Raw genomic sequence first — 26,676 nt, 5'->3', positions numbered from 1 at the left:
CTAGTCTGGAGGAACTGTGTGGGGAAGAGTCAAGGCAGGGGAGATGCTGTGTGAAGCGAAAGCTCAGCTTGGAGACTGAAGCTCCAAGGAGGAGCTTTGTGGAAATAGGCTGTGCTTTGTGTGATCAAAGCACGTGGGCATCCCTCAATTGTTGTCATGGGACATTAAGGAATTTCTCAAACATGATACATAATACTGCCCCTTTAATAAGCTTACTCCGTCCTCATCTTTGTGTTAAGTGGCAGTCAAGTTCGTAGGGCTTGCAATCTGCCGAGCTCGTGGCTGCAACTGATAACAAACAGTTGAATTGTGAGGATTAAAGCGATTATATTTGATCAGTGAACAAAAGATCAGTCTCAAACTGGGGGCCCCGTCTCACTGCAAACTGCTGACTGCCCAGATTCTCGTCTACAACCAATGTCCCAAACGCTTTCGCAGGGTTGGCGGGGTCGCATTCTTTATGTTTTTTCATGCTACTAAATTCATTTTAATTGAATTTGTTGACCTAATACTACGAGTGTATTACTTTTTTTTTTTTTTTTTATCTTCATCTAGCTGCTTTAAAGAGACCAACACAGAAACTTGTGGTTGTTGAGTTTTAGATAGAGGCTCTGCTTTAATATCACATCCATCCTCTGATTGGGCAGGAATATCAGTGAGGGTGAGAGAGAGAGAGAGGGGTTGGTCTCTGAGCGGTTTCCTGCAGTGTAGAAGTTGGCCTGCTGCCACTCGGAGCGTGCACATGCATGTGCGAGTGTGCGTGTGAGAGAGGAGAGAGGGAGGGAGGAGGGAGATGGAGCGCGGATCGAATATGTCAGGATCTGAGTGTCGGCGTGCGGACAGTTTGAGCGAGTGGTTTGGAGAAACGGGGAGAGGAGGAAGAGTGCACGGCAGAGGATTACCGGGAAGAAAGGGACCAGAGGGAAGAAGAAACCAGTGTTAGTTTATTGTTGCATGAGGAGGTGAAGGGACATGTTCTGTCTGAAAGGTAAGCGTGAGTTCATGACATCGAAGCTTTTGCTTTGTCCGCGTTTCTGCGAACAAACTTCTTGACTCTGTGAGACAAAGAAAAGTTAAACTCCCACCTCCCTTACTGTCAGTCCTTGTTCCACATCCTTCCTTGTGCGCGTCTCTTTAGAGAAGGGGGGAAAAAAAACTCAGCTTCTTTGCCTCTCCAAGCACTTCTTTCTTTGTCCTGGTCTCTGATTTAGCCACATTAATAAACTTTATTCCGACTCTTACCTTTCAGTTAACCATTCCCAACCTACACGGTCCTCGGCGTCATTTGAATTAATTACTCATGGTGTTCAAGAAGCAACAACTCGTTTTTTTTTTTTTTTTTTTTCTTTCATGTTGTGAGCTTGTTGACCACAGTAACAGCTGGTGAAGCAGCAGCTGCAAAGTGAAGCCATGTGTTGGTCATTACTTGATGGTAAGAGGAAACTAATTCGTGCTTTTTTTTTTTTTCTGGAACCTTTAAAATAGGTTTTTCCGTCTTTGTCTAAAAATGGAAGTTATACGATAACCTCGCGTAAAACATGTTGCATTTCTATGCATAACCATATTTATACTAAACCACAAACTGCATTGCGTCTGTTTCTTTAACTTTTGAAGCTGAACACGTAATCATACACCTGATCGAATAACACATTATTATATTAAGAATATTTGTACGTTTATTTTAGTGTAAATACATGGAGAATAAACGCTGATTCAGGTCAGTAGAAGTTTCTAAGTGTTTATTGGTCAGAATCTAATGCCATTTTGCCCTCCTCTGTACAGAGTAAATTAATTATGAGCTGATATTATCATATCAGTCAGGCTATCTGCTAAGGTAGCCAACCATCATCCGCTTAACAGAGAGTTTAAATGCATCAAATTGATAAGAGTAAAGTCTGGGTTTCTGCCGGACCTCAAATATAAGCCTGGTTTCCAACCCAAACTCTTAAATTTGTACATTTGTTCATCCATTGCTTCTTCTGTTTACAGAGTTCTTTTTCTTTTGTCCAGAAATGTCTTAGCCTCATTAATTCATTCCATGTGCTGAGAAATTAGGTCATTTAGCCCCGTTAGATGGAGCTTAGTTGGATTTTCAACCTCTTGTGTGAGTGTTTTAGGGAAATGAAGTCAAAAAGGTTCTTGACTGACGGCCAGCTCCTCTGCCGTGGAAAAACGTGTATTTTAGTCAGGAAGGGATTTGAAATGAGGGATATCAGCTGCTGGATATTAGCTTTAACTTTCTTGAATTGTTTGAAGTGAAATGGAAGCTGTTGAGGTAAATTCATTATGTACTATTCATAACAGTTTTAAAAGATAAGTCATAATGATCTAAAAAAAAAGGTGTTGAGAAGTCTTGAATTTAACTTGCATAAACTCCTGTAGTTTTAACAGTGAATATTTCCAAACAACTCCGTTTTTTTTTTCTTTTTTTGCTAAAAGCCGTCTTTCAGCCAGCTGACCTGCAGTGTCTAGCTACAGGTGGGGGAGGGGCAGGACTGTGATCATCTAAAACCTTGATACCAAAAGCTGACATATGGCCCAGTCATAGTTTTACACTCACAGTAACTTTTAAACACTTCATAAGTCTGCTGATATAAGCTGATAAAACTGTTTCAGTAACGATCTGTGTGCTTTAAAACTACATCTAGTTTCTTTATGTAAGAACATAATGTTTATTTTGTATCTAACTTTGGAACAGCATCACAGACATGATAAAGCAAACTTCAAGAAAACCTTGAAACTAAAACTTGAATTACAAAAAAATCACTTCATTATAATACTTATCTATTGTTACTGATCAATCAATATGTTTCATCTTTCCATACAGTCTTAAAAACGCCCAAATAATGCTGGATGATATGTTTACCGGAACAAATCTGCTTTTAATTGACTGATTTCTGCTGTTTTTGCTATTTAGCCAATTCTTCCACTGCAGCCATTTGTAGATTCACAGCAGAGGAAATTAGGTCACATAAATTGAACACATCAACTATATCTCTCAGTATCCCAGTTTTTCATCTGTGTGCACTAAATCATGCTGTGAAAGACAGTCCACAGAGATCGGGACTCTTAAAAAATGGACAGAAACAGATGCTGCACCATCACTGCCAATTTCTTTTTTTTTTTTTAAGTTTCATTTTTTTACCGAAGCAGTGTTGATCGTGAACATTTTCAACCGTCACTTGGTTCATATCATCTGAAATGCGTCCAGTTTGGCTTTTTTTTTTTTTTAGCTTCAAAACTCTTTAGCATACTGACCCAAATACTCTGCATCATGTTAAATTCTGTGATCCAACCACTAGATTACACAATTTGCCAGCTGCTGAATGATTGCTGATATTATTTAAACAAGCTCCCCCTCAGCTCTAAGGCAGATGTGACACTCTTCTGTCCGTGTTCCTGCACTCCCAGCTGCGGTCGGAGTGAATTCCCATCTGTTTCCACCACCAAAACCAAAACCTCATATGAGAGCGTAAGCCCTGTGTGTGGGTAGATTTATGCTCCCCGATTCGGTTCAGCTTTTCTTGCGTTACATAAGTTATCTCGGGGCTTGAGCCCCAGTGGAGAACGTGAACATGGGAGGGGACGTGTTCGGGGGATTAGTCGAAGATGAAGATGTCACTCGGATGAGGAGGTTTCCTGTCGTGTGACGCCGGGTAGAGAGATTCTTCATCTCTGTTAGCGTCCCGTGAATATAAGCCCTGCTTGGAGTTCAACTGACCGCCTAGTTGCAAGTTTACTTAAGGCCGTCTTGGGCTCTGTCCAGTCCGCAAGAACATATTTTTGGCTGAGCTGAATGTGGTCCGCTGTGTAGCTGATCTCTTCGATTCTCTCTAATGTGTGAGAAAATGGAGGCCGTTGATGTTTCTGTTTAGGAAATGAGGCAGTGAAAGTGTAATCTAAAGTATCCTGAAGAATCTGTCCAGCTCACATTATGAACAGCAAAACAATCCAGACTCTTAACGAGATCACAGTTTATCACTGATCTCATTGCTGTGGAGCTTCATGCAGTTTTATGTGACATGCCGTTTACAATATTAACCTACAACAAATAGTCAAAATATTAGGCTGTTATCTATAAAGTTTTGGTGTGTACATATCACTTTTTTTTTGTAAAATTAATGCTAAAATTATTGCTTTTAGTTCTAAATTTGTGTCAGTTTATGTATGAAAGCACTTTGTGTATGAAAGCGCAGGAATATGTATTGATTTCTTACTCAGACGAGCATTTTTATGCTTTCTTCTTCATGAAATTACAGTTTGATTAGGTCAGCTGGAGATTTAATTCGAAGCAACCTGAACTGTTTAGTCACGTTTGCTGTTCAGTATGGAGGTGGCACCATCATGTCGTGTGGCTGATGCCAAATTAATGGTTCACAAAATGGATGGCAGAACAAAGAGGGATGACTCCCACTAAATATTTCAACTTTAGGTCACATTTCTAGCTAGGCTTTGGAGTGGAAAAAGCAGCCTACCGTTCCTAAACCCATCTAGTTTTCACCCAATATGCGGTAGGGTGCAATTCTTGTTTAAAACTGTTTCATCCTTCCAAGAAAGGATGAAAAAGAGACATTTTAATAAACTTTTAATGCCAGTCTCATTATAAAAACTGTGAATTACTGAAGAATGACATTTTATAAACTTCATTAAACTGTAGTTCTATACCTAGAAGAGTATTTTCCTGGCTGCGTTTGAATCACATTTCACCTCGGCTGGAGCAACAAGTCTAAATTTGACCACTTGCCAACCCTTATTCTGGCAACCCCTTTAAATGTCCCGCTGTGTTGAGCTCTCCGAACATGTAAGATGGTGATGGACCCCCTCCCTAACCAAAACACCTGTGCAGTCCATGTCTGTAGAGGCTGTGACCTGTTGACCCCCAGCTGACCCATATCCTCGCCTTCTCAACGTGGATCACGGCGCTGATGGATGTTCTCACGCTTGATGTGACGGTGTGATTTTCTGCAGCGGACAGGAAGAAAGGAGGTGTGGAAATGAAAAGAGGAGAGGAAAAATATTTCTAGCAGAGAAGAGGGATTATACTTTAAATTCAGGTGAAAGGTGAATCCCTTTACAACTACAGAAATCACAAATATGCAATACACCCAAACTCAAATATTGTAATATAATGATTTTTTTTAAGTAAAATAAAAAACGAGGAACTCTTCAAAAAAAAAAAAATTAATCAAGAAAATGCAGTTTTTGTTGGTAGCATGTTTGTTTTCTGATTGATCTTTTAAATGCACTTATTTTATTGGAACTGTAAACTTTTGTAGGGTGTTGCTGAGTTACATTTCGGAGATCTAAAATTAATCTGCAATTATCACTTGCGCCTTTTTTAATTATCTGTCTGATGAATGGTAGGCGGGTTTGGATGACGGTACTAAGAGGAAGTCTTTGATGAAACGGTGATCTCTGTAAACAAGTCGAAGCCCAAGAGGAAGATTTTGTTTTTGATCTGTAAACAATAGAGGCCGGAGTTCCTGTTGGCTGTCAGTGGGATCTGCAGGACCTTTTGTCCCCCCCTGAATAGACTCACCAAAACAATAGTTTTTTTTTTATTGTAACTTTAGAAATTAAAAAGTCAGTAACGAGATCTTGTTGTATTTTTGTAAACTGAAACGGTAATTAAAAGGTACGGAAAAACTTTTCCCAAGTAGCGAGTGTGAAGCTTAGAGAGGCAGAGTGGGAAAGTGAACCGTGGGAAGACAATGGCCGACTCCCCATGGACGAGTGGAAGACTTCCCCAGACGGAGGACTTACTCAGCATGCAGGTGCTCCTCTCAGTCCTTTCAGAGACACGTGTCCATGGAAACCATTGTTTGTCTCCTATAGCCTTCCGCTCTCCCCCCTCCACTCACCCCCTTCCAAACACACAATATCTGTGCAAATGTGTGTGTGCGTCCACAAGAATGTAAAAACATTCCTATACATCCCATCCTAACCTAGGCTGAGCATTGCATCCTTCCAGAAGAGGACCCACAAGTATTCAGAGCCGCTAACGTGACCACCGACAGGAAGCGGATGGGAATCCGATCCTGTACACACAGAACCAACTAAATGATGTCCAATATGTGTTCAGTTGGTTGTGCGTTGATGGTTCGTTGTGCACAGTTGCATGCGTGTGTGCAGCTGGATTGAGGACAAGCGCAGTTCAGGCCACAGTCTTTGGACTGTGTTTTTTCACACTTTGTGTTTTCGTGTCTGTGTGCTCCTGTGCACTCCACGGTTTGTCACTTATAATTTGTGTGTGAGAGCACCATGGTTTAGGGTTTGGTTAATCGGCTTGTGTGTTGGCTGCCTCACCAAATGCTGTGGAAATGATAACTGTTGGTAATGGGTGTTTTAGCCCCTGGTTTATCTGTGGTGGCTTTGGCACAGTGACAGTCACTCAGTGCCTCTTCCTTTTTTTAGGTTCATGCTCTGCTGTAAAAAAAAAAAAAAAGAAAAAAAAATTAACAGGCAGTCACGGTCAGGTAATGACTCCCTGAACTAAAACCTCATAGATTTTCTACAAATAAAATGGAGAAAACTGAACTAGTTTTGTAAAAATAAACAAATTCCAGAGACTCACAGAAATCTATTTGACTCTGAGGAAAGCATGTTTTCTGGAATATTTTAAGAGTTTTACAAGTTGAGATAGACTTCCCATGAGAATAAAGTAAATTTTAGCTTAAGACAGTTACTTGGGTGTCTTTGACTTTTAACAATAATTTAGGATTTAAGAGTGAAACTGAAAAAAAAATCAGTAGCTCTAGTCCTGAAACATGGTTAGCTAAATAGGTTACAGCAGTCTTCTAATATAGATTTTATTCACTGAAATGCTGAAGTTTATAAAGAGTGATAGGGTATTAATGATGTAAAATGAAATCGAGCAATACAATGAGTTTCTACAGTTGCTATTTTTATGAGTAATTGCATGTTTTTCATTATTGTGTAGACTTCATTTTGCATCTGATTGATTTTTTTTTTTTTTTTTCAGAAATTCTTAGACTTTCGACTAATTGGCCATTTTATTTGTGCCCTTTTTTCCACTCCAATTAGATATCATTAATTTTAAGAGAAACTGTGGAAATAGATGACTATTGAAAAATACTCTATAAGCTGGTGTGAAAAGAAAAAGACTAATAACCTTAAAAAACTGCCATTGTTTCTAAAATCCAGTTTGAAAGCTGAAACAGGTGGTTGAGCCTTATTATTATCTGCTGAAAGTCTTGCTCTCTTTTGCAGCCTGAATGAGCAACAGAATTTTCTGGGCATGTTTGATGAAATAGTTTCTAAACACCTCCTTATATCTCTGTACTTCCCCTGACTTTTATTTTTAGCACCTAAGTGATACTGAAAGTCCTTGTTTTCAGAAGTAACTTCTAAACCCAAGAGCTGTGTGATGCATTCACCGATTCCAAAAAGATAGGATTATTGAAATTCATAGCTGCCAGTCATGCAAGAAATGATTTATTCTTGCATTACTGGAGATAGGTTATTTCTTCCTTCCATAAGTGATCTGCATATTTTGCCAAAGTAATGAAGGAAACATTTATACTGTTGTTCTTACTGTGTATGATTCCTCAGTACCTCAAAAAACTAAGATTACCATCAACCAGGATCTGTTTAAGCCACCACTAGGGGGAGACATTTGGCCACTAAATTCTTTTAGCCACTTTCCTCCACATTTTCCATTTTTCTATAACACATGTCCATGTCTACATGTCGGCATTTTGATGTTGTCCATCTAGATATAGTTCTCTCTCACTTGACATAAGATTTGTTCTGGTGGTGGCTACTCTCACCCTGTTTGTTAATCTCTCAATATTTACTGACCTGCCACTTAACTTTTCATCTGGTGTCTGCTGTGCTTACACCTGTTTGTGTCAGACTTTCCAATCTGCTCTCCACATGGTGCTCCTCTGCAGCCTCTAAGGCAAAAGGGGGGAGGGCTTCAGTAATTAGTAAGTTTAAATTTCTGAGATTTTTATTTTTATTTTTATTATCTGTTATTTGGCCCAGGATAACATGTTTGCCAAATGTTTTCACGATTCTTCCTCAAGCTCTGCACGTTTGTGTTGAAGAATTGATGCACTTCATTACCAGCAGCCTGGTGTCCATCTGTGTTTTATGTCTGTCACAATCAGAAGCTAGTAGTAAGGGTCTGGAGGCTGGATAATCTGGTTTTACAGATTAGAAAAGCAGCACCGAGGAGCAGCGGGAGGAGGAGGAGCTGAGAGGAGAGACCATGTGGACTTCTCTGGACAATGCTGCTGCTTTCTCAAATGGAAGTTGGAGGAAGAAGGGTGCTTGTGGATGCTTTTCAGCGGACTCTTCTGAAAGTTTGGATTTTCCTTTAAAGACACTCGCTTTTGGATAGCTGCTTTCTTGAGCTTTGCGGATCTTTTTCTGTTTATAACGCGTTTTAGGACCACGTTGCTTCTGGGAGGAACATAAAGCATGTCTTGACCACAGGTATTCTCAAATAACTCACTTCCACTGGGTTTGAAATGTACTTTTGCTGTTTTAAGAGCATTGCAGAAATGCGCTGCGGTCAAATTTGTGGCTCACAACTCATGTTTTTGCAAGATGCTTGGATTCAGTCATCCCACTGACAGCCATGACTCAGTTTTCAACAACTTTGTGCTACAATAGCGCTGCAAAATATTTGTGTTGGAGCTGATTCCTGTAATCGAACACCGTTCGTACCCACCACCCTCCCCGCCCCACGCCCTTTTTGTCAGGCAAATCAATTCAAGTCAATAGCATCCCTGAGAGGAAAGCAAAGACAAAAACGGTAGGAGGAGACACGGTGGTGGTGGTGGTGGGGGGGTGATAGAGTCCCATGTGGGTTTCAGAAACCCCTCTAGATCTCCATCCTATCCTCCTAGAAATGAAGGGGGGAGGCCTATTGAGGGTTTGAGTGCAGGGGGAGGTCTCAACCACATCACCTCCAGCAGAGGGTCCTGAAAAGGAGGCTTGGACAAGAAGGAGGAGTAGTCGGGGGGGCTTAGGTCCTGGAGAGAAGGGGAGGGCAGGTGGCAGGGGGTTAGGTCTTGGTCCAGGATGATCACATACGTACAGTGCCTCTCATCTGAGCCAGCGGTCAGTTGCTGGGACAGAGCCTGCTATGAGGACCGGCCGGGCGGCAAGCGAACTCTGTGCTCTTTCAAGCCCGGCAGCAACATGGGGAACAGCCTCCAGGGTCAGGCCTGCCCCAGCCCCAGGACCCCCAAACCTGAAGGCTGCCTGCGCAAACGTCTCCTCTCCGTTTCAAAGGTGCACCAGAAGCAGGACTCGCTCTGGACGCCCAAACCACTGCTGGGACCTGTGGTTGAAGGGTCACCGGGGAAAACAACAACCTGTCTGGAGGGAAAAGGTACAAAATTAAGAGACGACAACTTTTGTCATGTAGGTCTTGTCGAGCAACACTTTAAAAGAAAGCGTTGTGATTGCGGTGCCTTCTGCTATCTGATAGCTGCCTGTAGACCTCTCATGCATTTGATATGGGAGATAATTTAGCTTCTTCTGCAGATTTATTTGAAGTCACTGAACTTTTTGAGGGAAATAGTTGCACACCGTTTGTCAGAGCAACGGTCACAACACATGGAGGAGAAGCCTTCCAAGCTGGGCTTTGTCTCTTCCTATTAGCTGATTTCCATCCTTCTGTAACTGAGTGATCTGTACCGTCTGTCGTTGAGTGTAAATCTGTGTGTGTGTGTGTGTGTGTGTGTGCGATTCTGTATGATTTGCTGGATGTCCTTTGTTGGATGGGTGTGGATTGTGACTTTGACTCCAGACATCTTTACCCACTGGTAATGATTGGATTCATCCAGGGAAAACTCAAATGACCCTCACTAGAGGCTTGCTTAAATACTGTTCATAATGCATGAAGTTTTTTACTTGGGATTCTAGTTTTGTATACCTGCCTTTAAAATTTGCTAATGTTAACATTCTATAATGACTAAGTGCATTGGTCTGTCACATTAACTACTAATAAAATTGAAGTTTTTGTAGTTGTTGTGCGACAAAATGTGAAACTTCGTATCCAGCCATGCACGTATGACATGCATGACTGCGTGTCACTTGGGACACATGACTGAAGCCGCTCCACTGGGTGTCCACCCCTGGGAACAGGACATAATGGCAAGCAGCTGGAGGTGATGGGCCAGGCACGCAGAGATGTGTGTAAGAGAGCTGACAGTTCCAGGGGAGATGGAGCTGACACCCGGTTCGGGTTATGGAGGTGACCCACTTTCACCTCTGTCACTACATAAAGGAACCATTGCAGAGACATGATGGGGTGGAATGAAATGCCTTTGACTTATGTCTAGACTTCTTTTGTGTACTGTACAAAACACCAAATCTCTGTGAATTAAAACATCGAAGCTGTGCTGAGCAGGATGTGTTGTAACTTTAAATCACTTTTTCTTTTTGGCTCTTTAGTTGGTCCATGCACTTTTTGTAACTGTAAACTACAATTAAAAAAAAAGAAAAGTCTGAAGCTTAACAACGTGCTGCCAAGCGACCATGAAACGTCCTCACGATCACTTGGGCTAATGCGCCCTGACAGGTCAAGATGTAGCAGCCTTTGCTACTGTATTGTCCATGCTCTCAACGTTTAATCAGCGTCCAACTGCTGGATTAATGATCCCCTTAGAGACAAACTCCCCCAGACTGGAACTTGGCTAATTCGTTCTTTGTTCACATTTGCTTACTTGATTTCATGCTGATTTATCGATTTCGGTTTTCTTAGTTCTTTTTCTAGAAAATTGTCTCCTTTTGTTTTACAGGAGAGTTTATGGCTTTAAATTCTAGTCAGATTTCTTTAAACCAGTAATATCTTTCGATTCTTCTCTAGCTCTTTTCTGGAGCAGCTGTTTGACAGGATCCCCCATAAACCCTCATTGGAAATAGGCAGGGTCAGTTATTGGCCAATGAAAGCAATTGCTCCCTGGGAAAGGGCACCTGAGAGAGGTCAGGCTTATGGAGTAACGAGATGAGGCTAAATGAAATGGCTCTTGACTCTTAGAATGGGGGGAAGCTTGGCTAAAATCCAGTTAAGGTAATATGATTTTGGTTGTGGGAATTGGAAAGGGGGTCTGACTGCAGCTCTTCATCATAATCTCCTTTTGTTTGTTTGCTAGACACACAAACATAATCACTTTATCATCATTTTCAGCATTTTAAAATAAGAATAGAACAGCTCAATTGGAAGCTTTTCACAATTGTATCTTCAGCAATTCAGCAAACATGGACACTTTTATGACCCCAAAATGGAAGATTCATCCGTTCATTGTTTTTTCCTGACCTAAGTAGTGTAGGATTAGTTGTAAATGGCTCATAAATGAACAATGAAATGTTAGATTCCCCTGCAGAACTCAAGACCTAAATCCAGCACATTCTCAGAGACTGATGAATACAGACAAGTGCACACTTAGCCTAAATGTGCACGGCAGCCATGAATAGCAGGTTGGAGGTGGGAGAACAATGGAGTGGAGAGCATGACACATAGCTTAATGAGATGAAGGAAAAGGGGATTTCTCACACACACACACACACTTTAAGGATTTGGGGGTCAGAGGTTGGTTTGGGTCATTCAACTGTGAAATGGGTGAAGGCTGTTTTTCTTCAAAGCAGCTGTGTTTTTCTCAATTTTTTCTTTTTTAGTCTTCAATGCTTCAACTCTGTTAACTGGATTAATGTGTCATTTTTTTTATGAGGTAATTTACTATGACTATAAAAACCTCTGGTGCTCCAATAATCTCAGGTGAGAGATAATCACCGCATCCTGGAAGAGGTGCTTTAAGCTCAGTAACCTTCATGGGGAAAAGCTGGTCAGTTATCAGTCGAATGGGTGCCAGAAAAGAAATTAGCTGATAAATAATGGCAGAGATTTTTTTTAATCATGTATTTTTACAATTTTGACCTCTTGATAATTTTTTAGTTAAAAGTTATTATACAGCTGAGTTTTTCAACTAGCTTTAGCGTCTGTTAGCATGAGTAATTATGTCTCTGAAGACAATAAAAACCCTTCACTTAATTTTGAGATTTCCAAAAGTATTTCTAAATCCAATATGTTCCATAACAGAGGCTGGAAGCTCCAAAATGTAAAAACTAAAACTCCATTCACCCTTCCTGTTATCTGCAGTAATTCTTGTTCTTTCTTACTCATTCACACCATGAATGAACAGAAGACCTGTCTAGATGTGTCACAGAAAATTGTTTTTTCTTAAATATCTTCTAATACCACTTTTCTTTCTCTGGCATCTCTTGGGCACTGTGTGCTGTGTTTTATAAATTCCCAACCAGTAAGTCACTGGTATGGCATTCCCAAAACACTGTATTTTGTATTTCACTCTTAGAAGTTCTGTTTGTTTTATTAGACATCTTTTTGGTATTGAAGTTGATAGTTTTAACCTTAGAAATGGGAAAATCTGGCTCCTGGGTACAGATTGAATGTAGCATTAGTTCTCCCTGGTTGCAGAATTCACGTTATTTGCACATGAGCAGCAGTAATAGCTGTACAAAGAAGCAGTTTGTTTAGTCTTTTGTTAAAAATTAGATGTAAAGAAGTAAAACATGTCACTTCTTCATCATTTGATGACTTATTACAACAAATCCTATCTGACAGTAGGTCTTCAGAGTTGGAATTTAAAAGAGTGGCATAACCATGATGCATATTTTTTAAAATTGAAAAGTAACTAGATTTTAGGCAGTATTTACATATTATGGCAGATTGTAACTGCGAACTACCGTTTACCGTTTTGTGTTAAAGCTTCATGTATCCAGTTTAACAGGTTTTATCGTTTTATGTCTGAACAAAACCGCAACTTCCCGACACTGAACAGCCCAAGTACCTCGTCAGATGTTCCATATAATTTTAAACTCGTATGTGACGGGATGTGTCGCACATGTGGGTTTTTGTTATGAACGTGAGTCACTGATAACGAATGTGTCTGGGCTCAGCTGTGCTCTTCATTCAGGAGATTGAACGTGATGAAGGAGACGTGATGAGTCAGCAGTATCACCATGAAGGGATCAGGTGTCGCAGAGACTCTCGGCCCCATATGTTTTACAGCGGAGTTTTACTTGGTGATATGATTATCACATCAGGACATAACAGCCAGATAATCACTGGGATCTGCAGGGACCTTTATCCCATTATTGATTAATTTGGACAGAGGATTGAGAATGGGAGAGCCGTGACAGAGCAGATGGTTGCACGTTTTTCATTTTTATAAAGATATCAGATTACCATGACAATGGTACCCTTTGGTTTATGTTCTAGTGTTTCTAGTTGTTGTCTTCACTCACTCAATGAACATCCTATCGAGGTTGGGTTTCCTGTTGACTTCTCTCTGGTATTTGGAGCCACCTGGTGGTGTAATTGTGGAAGAACATCAAAAATGAATTTGAGCTCTTTAGAGTGCAACTATTATTTTCTTTTTCTGCCGTCTCATATTTCTCTTATCAGACTTGAGTTTCACAGCATGTTTTTTTTGTGTCTGCGAGACAGACAAGACATCTGTGATAAATAAAAAAAGATGGCTGCCAACTTTGCTGATAAGACGTCCTGTCATTTTGTTAGTCTCATAAGCTTCGCACATGAGTTAGATTAAATAAAGCACATTAATCAGCATGCATGCACATCCTGTTAAATAGATTTTTAATCCACTGCCGATGAGCTAGGCAAGTTTTTTTCCTGGCCTCTTCCAACTCCAGCTTTCGCCTGCTGAAATCCCACACCAGTCTTAATCAAAAATCTAAGCGAGCGGTGGTGCTGGCTAAGCGTGCTTAATCACTGGCTGCACAGACCTCAGTCGCAGCTCATTTCTTTAATGAGAGCTGCTATAAGCGGGAGATTTCTCCACCTCATGCTGCTTTGAGTCTGGTCCGCTGACGTTTGTAGCCCCGCTTGCCCTGATGAGCTGCCTGTTGCCTGTCTGCAGCTTATTCTATTAATAGTTAAAAAAAAAAAACGCATGCATTAGTAATGTTTGGGTATTTCCCCGGTGCAGAATTAAATCAATCGCATGGCTTATGATCAAATACTGAAGAACATTCCAACTAATCCGAGAGTACACATTTAACCAGCTCCATCTTTTATTTCTCTTTATCTACTGGTGTATCCCCAGCTTCAGTGCTAGACCCCAGTTAGGTCCCAGTCAGCTGGAGGCTTCCATTGAGCCATTCAAAGCCCAGTGGAGCCTCTGAAAAGCTCATGTCCCCCCATAGAGACTGATTATAAAGGAGAGAGCGAAGGGACATGGAGGAGAGAGAAAGTGATTTTAAGAGCCTCTTTAAATCTGTTGCCTTAATGAGTTGCCCTCACCATGGCAACATCTTTTATTGGAAGGTTTTCCCTGCGTATGTGTGCATATTTGGACTCGGGACGCAGACAAAGTAGAATGTAGAAACAAGGCCAGCTGCAGCTGCCTCTTTATTTGTGCGTCCGCAGGAGACAATTAGCTGATGATGGTGGTATTTCTTTTTTCTTTTTTTTTTTTTTGTTGTGTGTGAAAATTAGCTAAATTTGTTGATTGTTTTGCATGAAACTAACCTGGGTAGAGCTTCAAGTTATTGCTTATTCTCACCAGTAGGTGTCATAAGAGTACAGACAGACGAAATAAACTGAAGCTTCAAAATCTGTATTTAGTAATCACCGTTTCATTCAGTAGTTTCGATTAATAAATTTGCAGAATATTTTATAAGAGAAAATTAACAGATTGAAAATATAACAAGATAGAATTATGTTTTCATTACTTCCCCTCAGGCTCTGAGCGCCCATTTATCTACACCTAAAAGAGCCACATGAGGTATTTAATTTGGAGTGATGTTGGTCTTAAATTTTTTTGGAATATCTGATAAGGGAGCTGTAATCATTTCCCCAGAGTCCCATTAGGATGGGGGCCGCTCTTTGCTTCCAAGAGAGGTTTACGCTCTCAATTAAAGCCTCCGTCCAACCTGTCCATTATTGCCCAGATGGGACAGGAGGGGGTGGGAAGCTAAGATGGATGGGAAGCGGGAGGAGGGAAGCATGGGCGGCTTTTTGAGGAAGGAGGGGATTGATGGGCAAGAGAGGGAGGGAACGCACAGATAAGTAGATTTCGGGGTCATGCTTTTTTTTAACCCTCAGACGAGGTCTAAACACGGGATTATCATTGGTAGAGGTCGAGGTTAACGCATGCATGTGCTCTCATGCACACCTCTAAATAGTGAATTCCTAAATTTTCACATGACAGATCTACTGCAGAGGCGCGGTATGTCTGTAAGTGTTGCATAACTCTACAAATTATCCTAGGACCACAAAGCACGACTTTAAATAAGTAACAGGGATTACAACACACAGTTTGCTCATATTAGGTCAACTGATCCTGGTCAGTTTATTTTGAAGGATGTTATATTTAAGTTCTTTGGTGGGTTATATTGTAAATCAGCAACCAAAAACTGGAGATAAAAGGAGGCATTCATATTTGAAGTTTAACTTTTTGAGGTCAAAGAGTCTCCTTATCGTCACTCTAAGTTTAAAATCCCTTCACCGATTCAAGTCAGAAATCTAGAATTGGTTACCCCAATACATTATAATTACACACAGTCAGAAGAACTTTATTAGAAAATGAAAATATTTAATTCTAAATCTGCCAGGGGTATGAATAAAATTGGCTTTTACTGTATACTTTGTGTATTTATTGCATAATTCAGCCAACATTTGACCAATCTCGAACTAATGCGAAACCTCCTGCCCTCCTCTTTTTTTTTTGTGCTTTCACTAAATTCGTAGACCTTTAAAAAAAAGTGAAATGGCCCTTTAGATTTGGTGGAACCTTCTTTAAGGTTGAGGAAGATCATTTACATTTGAGCTCACCGACTTGACCTTCACCCAAGGGCATGCATGCCTATGGAAGACACTCTCTTGTCTTTGTAAAGCTGTGTTTAAATATTCATGCATGCCTATCAATATTATGAATATAGTTTTTGCACATCGTACTGATTGGAATGCTAACCAAAATAAGTAGAACACAAGAAGAAACAAAAGTTTAGCCGCAAAGAAGAACTAAAAGTTTCTGAAATTAATCCTCAAAATAATTGAGGATTGCGATTTGACAGCAAATCAAAAATAGTCGACATGAAACAGCAAAGTCCTGGGGTGGAGGTAGGAATGGGGCAATATAAGATATATGACATAACCGGGGTTAGGGACTGGGGAAGGAGTGAATCGATCAGAGCTGATTTCAAGTCTTATGTCTCATTGAAGGCTGCAGAGTTTATATTTCTCTCCCTAATCTTTATGGAGAATAGGTGATCTTCGTAACACTTTCTGCGATGAACCGAGAGATGGCACTGACTGGATCAATGTTGCAGGTCTGATGAGCTGTGTCAAACGCAGTCATGCATTATGATAAAAAAAAAAAAAAAAAAAAAAAAGAATCGATGCCAGCCACCAGAGCCGGCATCCAGTCTCATATCCAGCCCCTCTAGTTGTGTCCCCATTGTCGGGCGGATTGTCTCGCCCACTTCCTTTAGCTGTGATTGTCGGTCATTTATTTTTGTTTCTGATTGTTGATTGGACGGTTTGTTTTTTGCAGTGGGCAGCGCAATGGAAAGTGAGATCCATTGTGAGAAATAGGTCAAAGCATGGGTTGCCAGCATTTCTTCTCTTGAAGGAAAGCTATAGATGAAACACATGCTGACATTTTAAGTGGTGCGTGGCTTTAATCCACCTTCCAGTGGTGTCCTTATGCTTGCCTGATAGAAACATGTTGCCAGGGTTTTCCTCAGTGTGATACAGGCTAGCTCCAGGCGGCTTGTTGGGTTGTGCCCTTCAGCTATCGGAGCCACTTAACCTAAATTAGCTCGGCCTGTCTCTGCTGTCTCAGTCTAAATTACAAAAAAAAACAAAAACTTTTGCATCAGCAGGAGCCGAATGTTTGCGGCCATGGCAACATGCAAAGGGGCCTCATCCAGTTGAAGTGTCATTTAAGTAAATAACAATCACTTATCAGGCTTCTCTCCGTCAAAGGATGGGTTTCAACTCAAGTACTTTCAATGGCTGGACGAGTGTAGAAAAATAAATTAGTATGAAGAAGTATTTGTATTTGCAGACCTAACTCCTAATCACATCATTTAAATGTTCCATCTGTACATCCAGCTATGGGTCTGTCTCTAATTTTGGCATGTTATCCATTTCAAGCCTGACAATAGTTACATTTTTAGTTTAAATTCAGGATTTTTTTTATTTTTTTTTGTATTCATCTCATCAGGAATGACTGAAAATGGCAAGCTAAATTTGTGTGGACCGCAGCAAGTTCTGCACGACGTATCGCTTCTTTTTGTCTAAGGTCGGATTCATCGCATTTCAGGTGTGACGTTAATTATAGAATTGAATTAATGATTGTTTGGTGCTGTGAAGGAAGAGGAAGGGAACGCAGACACACAAAAACCCCCTCAGGAGAGGAGAGCAGACGGACCTGGTGCTGAAATGTAGGGCAGGAAACCAGGGTGGAATCCAAAATATTGTTTTATGTGTGCGGCTGTGTGAAAATGTAGGGTTGTTTGTGGGCACTTTCAATGTTTCTTCCCTCCACCTCTTTTTTCCCCTGAAACCACAGTCTTCTATTTTAACAGGACAAACCGATAAAGAATATATATTAATACATTTGAAGCACAATGGTGCTGACCTCCTTATATTATCCAGGCTCATGTGTCTCATTCTATGTTGTTTAAATGCAAAAATTGCTGCAGGCACTTACTCACAATTGCGCAATGACGTTCACGTCCATCTACAGCCTCATAAAGATTGCTTTATGCCAGTCTAATGCAGAGTAGTCATCTTATGTCATAGATTTTACCCTCAAAACCAGAATGTGGTTATTGATGTGGCTGATCCTCAATGGAGTCACCGGAGAATCAGAAAATCCGAGAGTCGATGAGAGTGGAGACAACATGGCTGGATGGTAAAGGATCCTATTGTAATCGCAGGGTTGTGTTACTGCAGTGGTGTTAAAGAATCACGTCAAACATGTCGTTCAGGTCTGCTTATGTGGTGGAGGAAAATATTGATGGACCCATATGTTATCACAATTCATTTTAGAGCAATGCACTTGTGTCTGTTAGCTGTGTTTCGTCTATTAAAATAATTACCTGCTTTTTGTGTGAGTGTTTGGTCCCAGTGGTGCCACTCAACCAACGAACAGGAGAACTATTGCAGGAGGGTAATTGGCCAAACGTCAGAAAGTAATCAATACATTTGTATCCCCTCTATGAAACTTAACTAAACAAATTAGCCCGATTGTTGTTTTAACTAGCTTTGCTGATTCAGTGCTTCGTTTATATTTTTGTCCAGTTAGATTGACTTTTTGCTGCTGTTCATTCCCACACCTGGTCTTGATCGTAGAGGCCAACGTGCTTACTATAAGAACATAGTGAGGAAAATATGTGTTACTCACAATCATGTCATTGCATTATTTAAGAAATATAATTTCACGTTTTCCTGTAAATGTTAGTATTTTTTTTTTATTTAGTTTTTTCTGTCATATTGTGAAATTCGAATGTCTTCTTGTTACCCAAAATAAAAAGGGAAGTGAGACAAAATAATGCGCAGTAAATGTCATCACCAAGCTCGAGGGTGGTAGGAATCTTTAGAAAAATTGTTTTAAACTGAGGACGAAAGATTGACCATTGGCAGACGCTATTGAAATGTCACACCAAAAGCTAATACGCTGAAATGTTTTGTTTGCACTCTGTCTGTGGAATCAAGCTTTAATGGTAGGGCAGAACATTTTTCTTTTTATTTAGCCAGTAATTACTGGACCACTGGTAGGCCTGTGTAGATAGCATTAAACTATAATCTCCAGATGGTCAATCTAGTTATGCACGACAGAAAAAAAAAAATGTCCTTGTGCCTCTTGATAACATAACAGACGTCTAGAGTTTTGGCTTTTGCTGTTTTAGTTTTAGCTCATAGTCCTGTCAGCGCTAAGCCAGCGAAGTAAGATGGCAGGTGGCTTAAAACGGCGTTGCCAGGGACAGTTGGCTACAAATGCACCATGACGGGGTATTAGATGTCTTAAATTAGCCACATGACTGTCACATAGTCTGAAAGCTCCAAAAATCCATCAGTCTTCTTGTGAAACAACAGCATTTTAACTCCCTGGGTTGCTCCTTTATCCCGCTGAACATTAGGAAACAAAAGCAGGCCTTTTAAGTGAATTTGCAACGGTTGTGCATCTTGTCATTTTTCCGATTCTCCTGCTGATTGTTTTCAACCTTGTTTTGGGAGATTTCATTTTAGACTAAACAGTTTGACTTTTTTGCCTGTCCACACAGTCAAACGGAGATAGCCCCATCCTCTGTCTGCTCTCAGTGCGCCCCCCCCCCCATGCCTTTTCATCCTGGTTTGAATTTCAAAGGAGTTTGTTGAGCGTTGGGGTCGGACACTGGAGGAGAGAAAATTAGACATGACTGCAGAGCATGCTGGGCAATGGTGTATGTTTGTGTGTATGCCTTCCTCTGTGTATTTTTTTTTTTTTATTCAATCCAGATCTACAAATGGGTGTTTTGGATTCACACTTTCATCTCTTCTTTTTTTTTTTTTTCCCCTCTACTATACACCCCTGACTTTTCCGTCTGCTACCTTTATCTCATCTTTCTTTTGTTTTTAATCTTCAAACATCTACCTTTTCAGTCGAGCTTTAGATCTGAGGTCCTACCACATCAAATGATCTCTCAACTTTTATTTGAATCCTACTTCACCTCCTGCGTAATTCTGCTCCTTTTGTATTTCGCTTTGATTTTTCACCTCGTTGGTATTGTGTGGTGTTTTAAAAAGGCATCTTGAGGATGAATGCACATTAAGTTTTTGAGAACTCTGCAGTGTTAGGGTAAATACGGAAAATCCAGCAACGTACCTGTCACCACATCAAAACAGCTTAATGAAACCACACAAACACGGAGAACGCGGGTCCGATCATGTTTGCAACGTTGGTTGTAAAAGGAGGGCGTAGCTAGCAGTTTGTCTTTCAAATGTGAAGGTTTTTTTCTCATGGATCACAAAAGAAGAGCTGCTTATAAAAGGTGCCCCCCTCACCCCCTGCCTTTCAACAGAGAACACACACACATGCTGACTTGGTTCTTCTTTCTCTTCTTCTTCTTTTCACCTTAAATCAAGAGTTTAAGCTGCAGAAACCTTATAGAAGTTTACACTTTGTACCAAAAATGTTCACACAGAACCTCCCAGAGGATCATGGTTTCATTTTAACCGCTCTTTGTCGGCTGCTTTGGGAAATAAAGAATCCAATTTTTGCTTCTAAAATGAATTGTGTTCCTTCAATTTTCAGCAATAAATGCATCAACACCAGACGTGTACTTTGCTGCACTTTTTGTGCTAGATACAAATCTGATAAAGATTAGCTTTGCAGCAAACATGGATTTTTGTCATCTTATAAATCTCACATTTTCAGCTTGAATTAAAACTGAAAACTTTATTAAATCACCTGCGTGTTTCTCTTGTGTGTGCTTTAGTACATTGGAAAATACAGAACTTAAAAAAAATAAAAATAAAAATCTTGTTTAAGAAAAATCTCAATGAGTGCATCTCTAATTTTAATCAAGTTATGCTAAAACATACTATTGTCAGGCAGAAGGATGAATGCAAAATGCTTAAGGTGAAGAACTGAAGATACCAACTGAAATGCATGGAAAAGTTGCAGGAAACAGGAGAGTTGAGATGAAAATATTGGGTTTGCTGAATGAGAAAATTTCACTCAAGTGGGTATGGGAGTGTATATAATTAATGCGTTTGTGTGGTGAGGTGTGGTGTGGGAACTTTACCTGATGGTAAAATCATTAGTGTTGGGCGGGAAGTTTTCAGCACTTGTTTATTCAGCAGAGTCTGTCTGTCACCTCGCCTCCTGTGTGTGTCGGGTTTTAGTGAAAGTTGGTGTTAAAAGTTGAAATTTTCTAACTGCCCTTTTTTTATTATATGTAAAACTGCCTGCAACAGCAGATCTGCAAAGACTTTTCCACAAGTTTTAGTTCATGGTTTAATTAATTAATTAATTTTTTTTTCATTATGAAGGGTGAAAAAAACTTCAAAAATGTTGTTTCGGTCATAGTTTCCAATGAGGGTATTGCACTTCCAGAGGAGAGGAGATGCAATACTTTTTTCTTTCTTTTTATTAGATCCATGTTTTTTTCCATAAATGTTCTCAGACCTGCTTCTAGAACCTTATCACATTGAACTACGTCCATTGCATCGATCAGACGTTTACAGTTTCATCTCCTCTACCGTGATCATGTCATGTTACCTCTTTAGTGCGTCTCACCCCTCTGACTCATTGCTTATATATTATTCATGTCTTCCTTTATAGCAGTGAGAGAAGCAAAGCGATCGTGTTTCTACTGAGCCTTACTATTTAGCTCTCATTCAGATTATGTGGAAATGGAAAACTGCTAGTGAACAAATAAACGCTTTGCGTTTTATGAATTATTGATTTTCATTTAAAACATATAGAGGCAATGTAAGAGAAATGCAAAACAGCTTCATGTGTTTCTTTGGTATAGTCACTGCTTTGGTTAAGTGTATGTGATGAAAGTAGTTGGGGGTTTTTTAAATTAAAGTGCAAGAAAATTAAAACTGCTCTCGCACTGATGCAAAATGTAGCAGGAAATTTTAGTTTTTTTTCTGCAGGAGAGATAAAGACGTGCAAGGTTTGAGCCTTAGAGGGGATTCACTAGAGAAGAGAGGAAGGTAAAATCAATAGCACTCGAGTACATTAGCTGTCATGAAAGCACTTGAAGAAAAGGGGGAAAAAACTGGGATTTGTGAAAGGAGATGGCAGGAGGGACTGGACTCAAAGTGGTTCAGGCCGAGCTGAAGGGTTTGAAGGATCGGCTTCACTCACTCTTCGTAATTAGGAAAGATGCTGGGAGACGTGACGAGGTTTGTGCCCGTTTAGACATCAGATGTTACAGCTTTATTAAGCTCCTTAAATTGATAACTACTTTAGGCAACAGTATGGAAAAGCGTGGAAGTCACTGTAAGACGTATCCATCTGTCCGTCCGTCCACACAACCGTCCAACCATCATCTGTTTTCCATCCAACCGTCCAACCACTATTTTCCGTCCCTCAGTCTATCTGTGCGTCCGACTGTCCATCTGTCGTCTAGTCTGATTTTTTTCCCCCTGCATTTAAAACATGACATTTGTACAAATATCTGCATGGAGAAAAGTTGTGCTTAAAATACTAAAAAAACATGCAGAAACTGACAGATTTTAGACATGGTCAGGAACCTCCACAGAGGTCAAACGGTTGACGGTCACACACCCATAAATACATCCAGCAAAGTGTGTGGTTCGGTTTCTCCAACAAGGACACTTTGAGGTTTGTGCTGGGAAACCCTGGGATTAAACCACCGACCCTCCGACTTGTAGACAACTGTTCTCCAGGCGGGCCCGAATGTGAGAGACATTGTCCAGCTGCCTCTGCCAGGTTGACGGGGAGATCCAAATGGGGTGTGAAAACAAGATGGGAAAGACAAAGAAAATACGAGCCCAGCGACAGGAGGAAGATCCATGGTCCTTCATCGGTCTTTGCCTGGTCTCTGTTGCCGCAGTAAATCACTGAGACGTTAAGACATTGCCTCTCACTGATTTCTCCCTCTTTCTTTTCATCGCCAACTTTTGACATGACTGTGTTTCAAGTATTTAAAGATGGCAGCAGTGTTGCCATGGGATATGATGCTAAAAGGGTTTTTAACACACAACTGCTAAACAATTTAATGAGCAAATTTAAATGCCTTCCTGTCACCACATTTTTTTTTTTGAAACGCCTCTGGTTTCAGTTGGAGAAGAAATTCAAGATTTAAGCTTTTCCTGAAATTTTCCTGAAAATCATTGCAAGTAATTTTCACTATTTGTTGACTAAACTGATTGGCTGTGTGAAAAAGAAAAAAGGATTACAACCGCTTACGCTTTTATAATCTGAATTTAGTAAATGTCTAAGGACTAATATTAATAGGACTCCCTTTTAATAACATTAATCGTATTAATCTGTTTTCTCCTTCTTTTTTTTTTTTCCTCGGCCTTAGGGTTTCCAGACAGTCTTTAGGCTTCCTTCATATGCTGCTTGGAGTATGAACAGATGAAAGATTTATAGTGTTTGGGCTGGGCTAATGTGGGGGCTTCCATTCTTCAGCAAGGCGCAGCAGATGAACGTATGAATGGATATCCCTAATCCAGGAGGTGGCCTAGATTCGAAGATTCGCTCCATCAGCAGATAGAGATGTTGACCTGACTGTCAGACAGTGGGTGCGTGCTTGTTAACGCCTCCTGCAGAAACAATAGGCCCTCTAATGACAGAAGCTGCTTGAGCTCGCGTCTGCATAAATTACACTAATACTGTACGCGTGCCGAGCATGGTGAGGTACAGTGTACATGCATGAAAGGTTATCAGCAAAACAAGAAGGTAACATTATTGCAAAGATCTTAATGCTTCCACGCTGCTCGCTGTCTAAAATAGGGTTGTGTATGGTTATTTAGTAATGCATTGATTAAGTCATATGATGCAGAATGTAAAGTTGTTGTGATATTTTCAAAGTTTCAAAGAAACCTAAGGACATATCCAAATATCAGATTTTTTTTTTTTTAAGTCTGATTAAATGCTTAAAGTCCAGCATTACAATGATGTGAGACATCAAAGTTGTAGTCAAGAATGTTTTCTATAGCTCAGCATTGTACAAGCTTGGTTTTAACTACCCAACTCTTAACACTGCAAAATCAGTCTTTACTGGTTGTGTGCGAGCTCAGATTTTTGTAGATTTTTTGTCTTACCTATGCTGATTTTAGCCTATTTCAATTCATTTTTAAAGACCATAGATGTCAGCCATCATGCATCAATGGCGACCGTACAGTTTGAGATCTCTTTAGCATCTCGTGTTGGCAATTAGTGCAATTAGCGCCAACGGCATCGCCAACTGTAAACATCTGTGTCGGTGTGCGCAGTCTGCAGAAGGTAGACCCTTTTCTTAACTCTGAGATTTTCAATCCAGCATTTTCAATAGCAAATCGAGGGTCAGTCTTCTTCACACAATAACAGCCTCCACGCTGTAAATAATTTATGGTGTTGGCATTCTTCGTTGCTTAATACAGAGAGGTGTCTTGAATTATACAAAACAAGAATTACAGATTGTGTAGAACAGCATGAAGATACTGGAGAATGTGTTTTCTTTCTGGTTAAGGAGCCTCTTATTGGGATTGTCATTCCCTGCTCAGTTTTTTACAGCCACTTGATAATTTTAACTAAATTTGGGTCACTGAATTGTTGGCTCATTACGCATTTTTTTTTTTGTTTTTTTTTTTTTTTTAGTTTAATGATATGAAACTCTGAAATTACAGGGGCACTCGCTGATGTTTTCACTAGCTTTCTTTAAGTGTCATCAGGCATAGTTTTTGGTATCATTTCCAGTTAAACCTAATTTTTTTTTAAGGTTTAAGAATTTAGAGAAACAAGCTTTGTAAACGACCTTCTGACAAATTGCCAGCATTCTTTTGTCTCTGCATTTTAAAGCTGAACTGAAAGCGCTGATGAGCGATGCAGAAAGCAGTGAGAACCGAAAGCCTTTCTACACAAAGTCGGGGATCGTTTGCTGTCTGACTCGAGCTCTTGTTGCACCTCTTCAGCCTCACCTCCCTTTATTTTTCAACCGCTTTGGCTGAAATTAAATACGGCTACTAAAGGAGGGGCTGTGCTAAACTAATGGGTGTGTGTCTGAAAGAGTGGTGTTGGAGTCCGTGTGCTACAGACTCTGCAGAGATTGGACGTTGGGTCCATTTTTATGTAGCACAGATGCGATGGTTTTATGTGAACACAGCAATCAGGGACAGCCAGATAGAGGGAAATGAGTTTATTTGAAAAGACACAAAGGTCTTTTTACGAGTTAAAAATTGCTCGTTAATATTAAACGTGATAAATGTGACTGCAGTGATTTGATGCATGTTATTTTCCAGGTTGTAGGAGTGTCTAAGTGTCCTGATGTTATAGAGTTTTAGTCATAGAGCAAGTTGGAAAGCTTGGGAAAGAAAAAAAACAACTAAACATATTAGAATAATTATCAGCTGTCAAAGCTTGTGCGCTTTAACAAAAAGCTTTGACTTTCAGCTCTGTCAGCGTAGATGCACGAAGATGCTGCAGACGAATCTGTAATGATGAGAAGTAAAGGGTTGGGCTGCCAGAACTCCTTGGTAACCATCACACAGAGAAGGAGAGGGGCCGGGGCTGCCCCCCTCCACCCGCTGTGTGTGTGTGTGTCTCTCTGAGGACTGGACTGGCTGCTGGAGGCGTGGTAGTGTTGATGATGGGTGGGGGAGTGGTGGACCGTGTGTGTGTGTGTGTTTGTAGAGCGATGTAGGGTTAGAGACGTATTGTCAGCACAGTAGACGCCCGCGTGGACTTGTGAGAATGTGAGCGTCCTCAGCAGCACACCTTCATCTTCCTGTATCCCTGTTTTATTCCAGGATTTGGTTGATTTTCTGCCACTTTTTTTTTTTTTTTAAAGAATATCACACTCAGTCGGAATAATGGTGTTCATTGGGACCTCGTTGAAATCTGTAATTAAGTACTTCAAGAGGAAGGGTAAGATTATCTCTTCTTTTTCCTTTGGATCCTGTAAACGGCTACATCTTAAACGTTTTTGCTGTTTGTCATCAGATTAAAACAACATTTTGGCTCTGTATATGGATTTCCGCCAGCTGTTCATGTTTTAACTTCTGCAAAAGGGGGAAAAAAGACAACAACAAATACTTCAATTAATAATGTTTAAATGATTTTCATTACAACTAATAGTCTCCTGTGGCCATTCTGCCTTACCGCTGCCTCCGCTGTGTTTCACCCTGTTACCAGGTAACCTTTGGTTAAAGATTTCATGGTACTGATACGCAGCATTGATAAGAAAATGAAGATACTTTAAATCACAACAGATGATTTGGATTCCTTTCACTTTCAGAGATAATGTAGTGTTTTTGTTCTTTATTCAGTAAAGAAAATACTAAAGTCATATGTAGCATACAGATGAAGTAAACTGTGCTTAATACTCTTAGGATAATATTGCACGACTTTAATCAATGAGTGTGTACTACGCACGTGAGGACTTAAACCTCCTTGACGCAGGACAAGCTGCTTGAAAAGTTTATCTGCAGGTTATTTATAGCTTATAATTGTGTCAAAGTTGAGGCAGAGGTGTTGTTAATCATTACCTCCACCTTTTACTTTTCTCACTTGTTAAAATAAAAGCTCCTTCGCAGCATATTTTGTACCCTGGAAAATAAATGACCAGTTAATTTTTATGTTGGGCTCAAGATGTTTCTCCAAGATATTCTTAGTAGTTTACGGCAACTTTTATTTCACACATCAAACTTAATCGCTGCAAAGTTTCTTTGGTTGTTTGCAAAGAATTTGTATCATATTTTTTCTCGAGTACAACTAAAAACGTCTCCAGTCCCACCAGTTTGATTTGGGTCTGCAGGTGGAGAACCATGAATGTAGTTTAAATGTCAGTAACTTGTATTAATTTGAGGGTAGCAAAATAAAGGACTTAGTGTAGAGGGAACATAGATATTGTACAAACTGTTTTCTGTCCACCATGTTCCCATTGTCCTCCAGCCTGTTTCTCATTACCGGTTTTCATGACATT

The 26,676-nt window shown here is 40.2% G+C and overlaps 1 protein-coding gene across 4 annotated transcripts in view; it reads left to right on the top strand.

Moving 5' to 3' along the window:
- The window catches only part of LOC106955869 (NHS-like protein 1), an 82,948-nt gene that overhangs the window by 44,020 nt on the left and 12,252 nt on the right, over nt 1–26,676 (top strand). Inside the window, exon 1 of one of the 4 annotated variants that reach the window (XM_015046298.1) lies at nt 9,027–9,364. The exons of 2 other annotated variants lie outside the window; for them this stretch is intronic. In XM_015046298.1, the coding sequence (XP_014901784.1) occupies nt 9,052–9,364 (313 nt within the window). In that variant the 5' untranslated portion in view covers nt 9,027–9,051. Of the gene's footprint in view, nt 1–9,026; nt 9,365–25,293; nt 25,620–26,676 lie in introns of those variants that run through there. One more of the 4 variants, XM_015046300.1, reaches the window with a different exon arrangement.

This window comes from Poecilia latipinna, unplaced genomic scaffold, assembly GCF_001443285.1.
Source record: "Poecilia latipinna isolate Pla-1442-1.1 unplaced genomic scaffold, P_latipinna-1.0 Scaffold772, whole genome shotgun sequence".
In the NCBI taxonomy this organism is placed as follows: Eukaryota; Metazoa; Chordata; class Actinopteri; order Cyprinodontiformes; family Poeciliidae; genus Poecilia; species Poecilia latipinna.
Note: the sequence above shows the minus strand (reverse complement) of the source record. Positions and strands in the feature narration are given on the sequence as shown.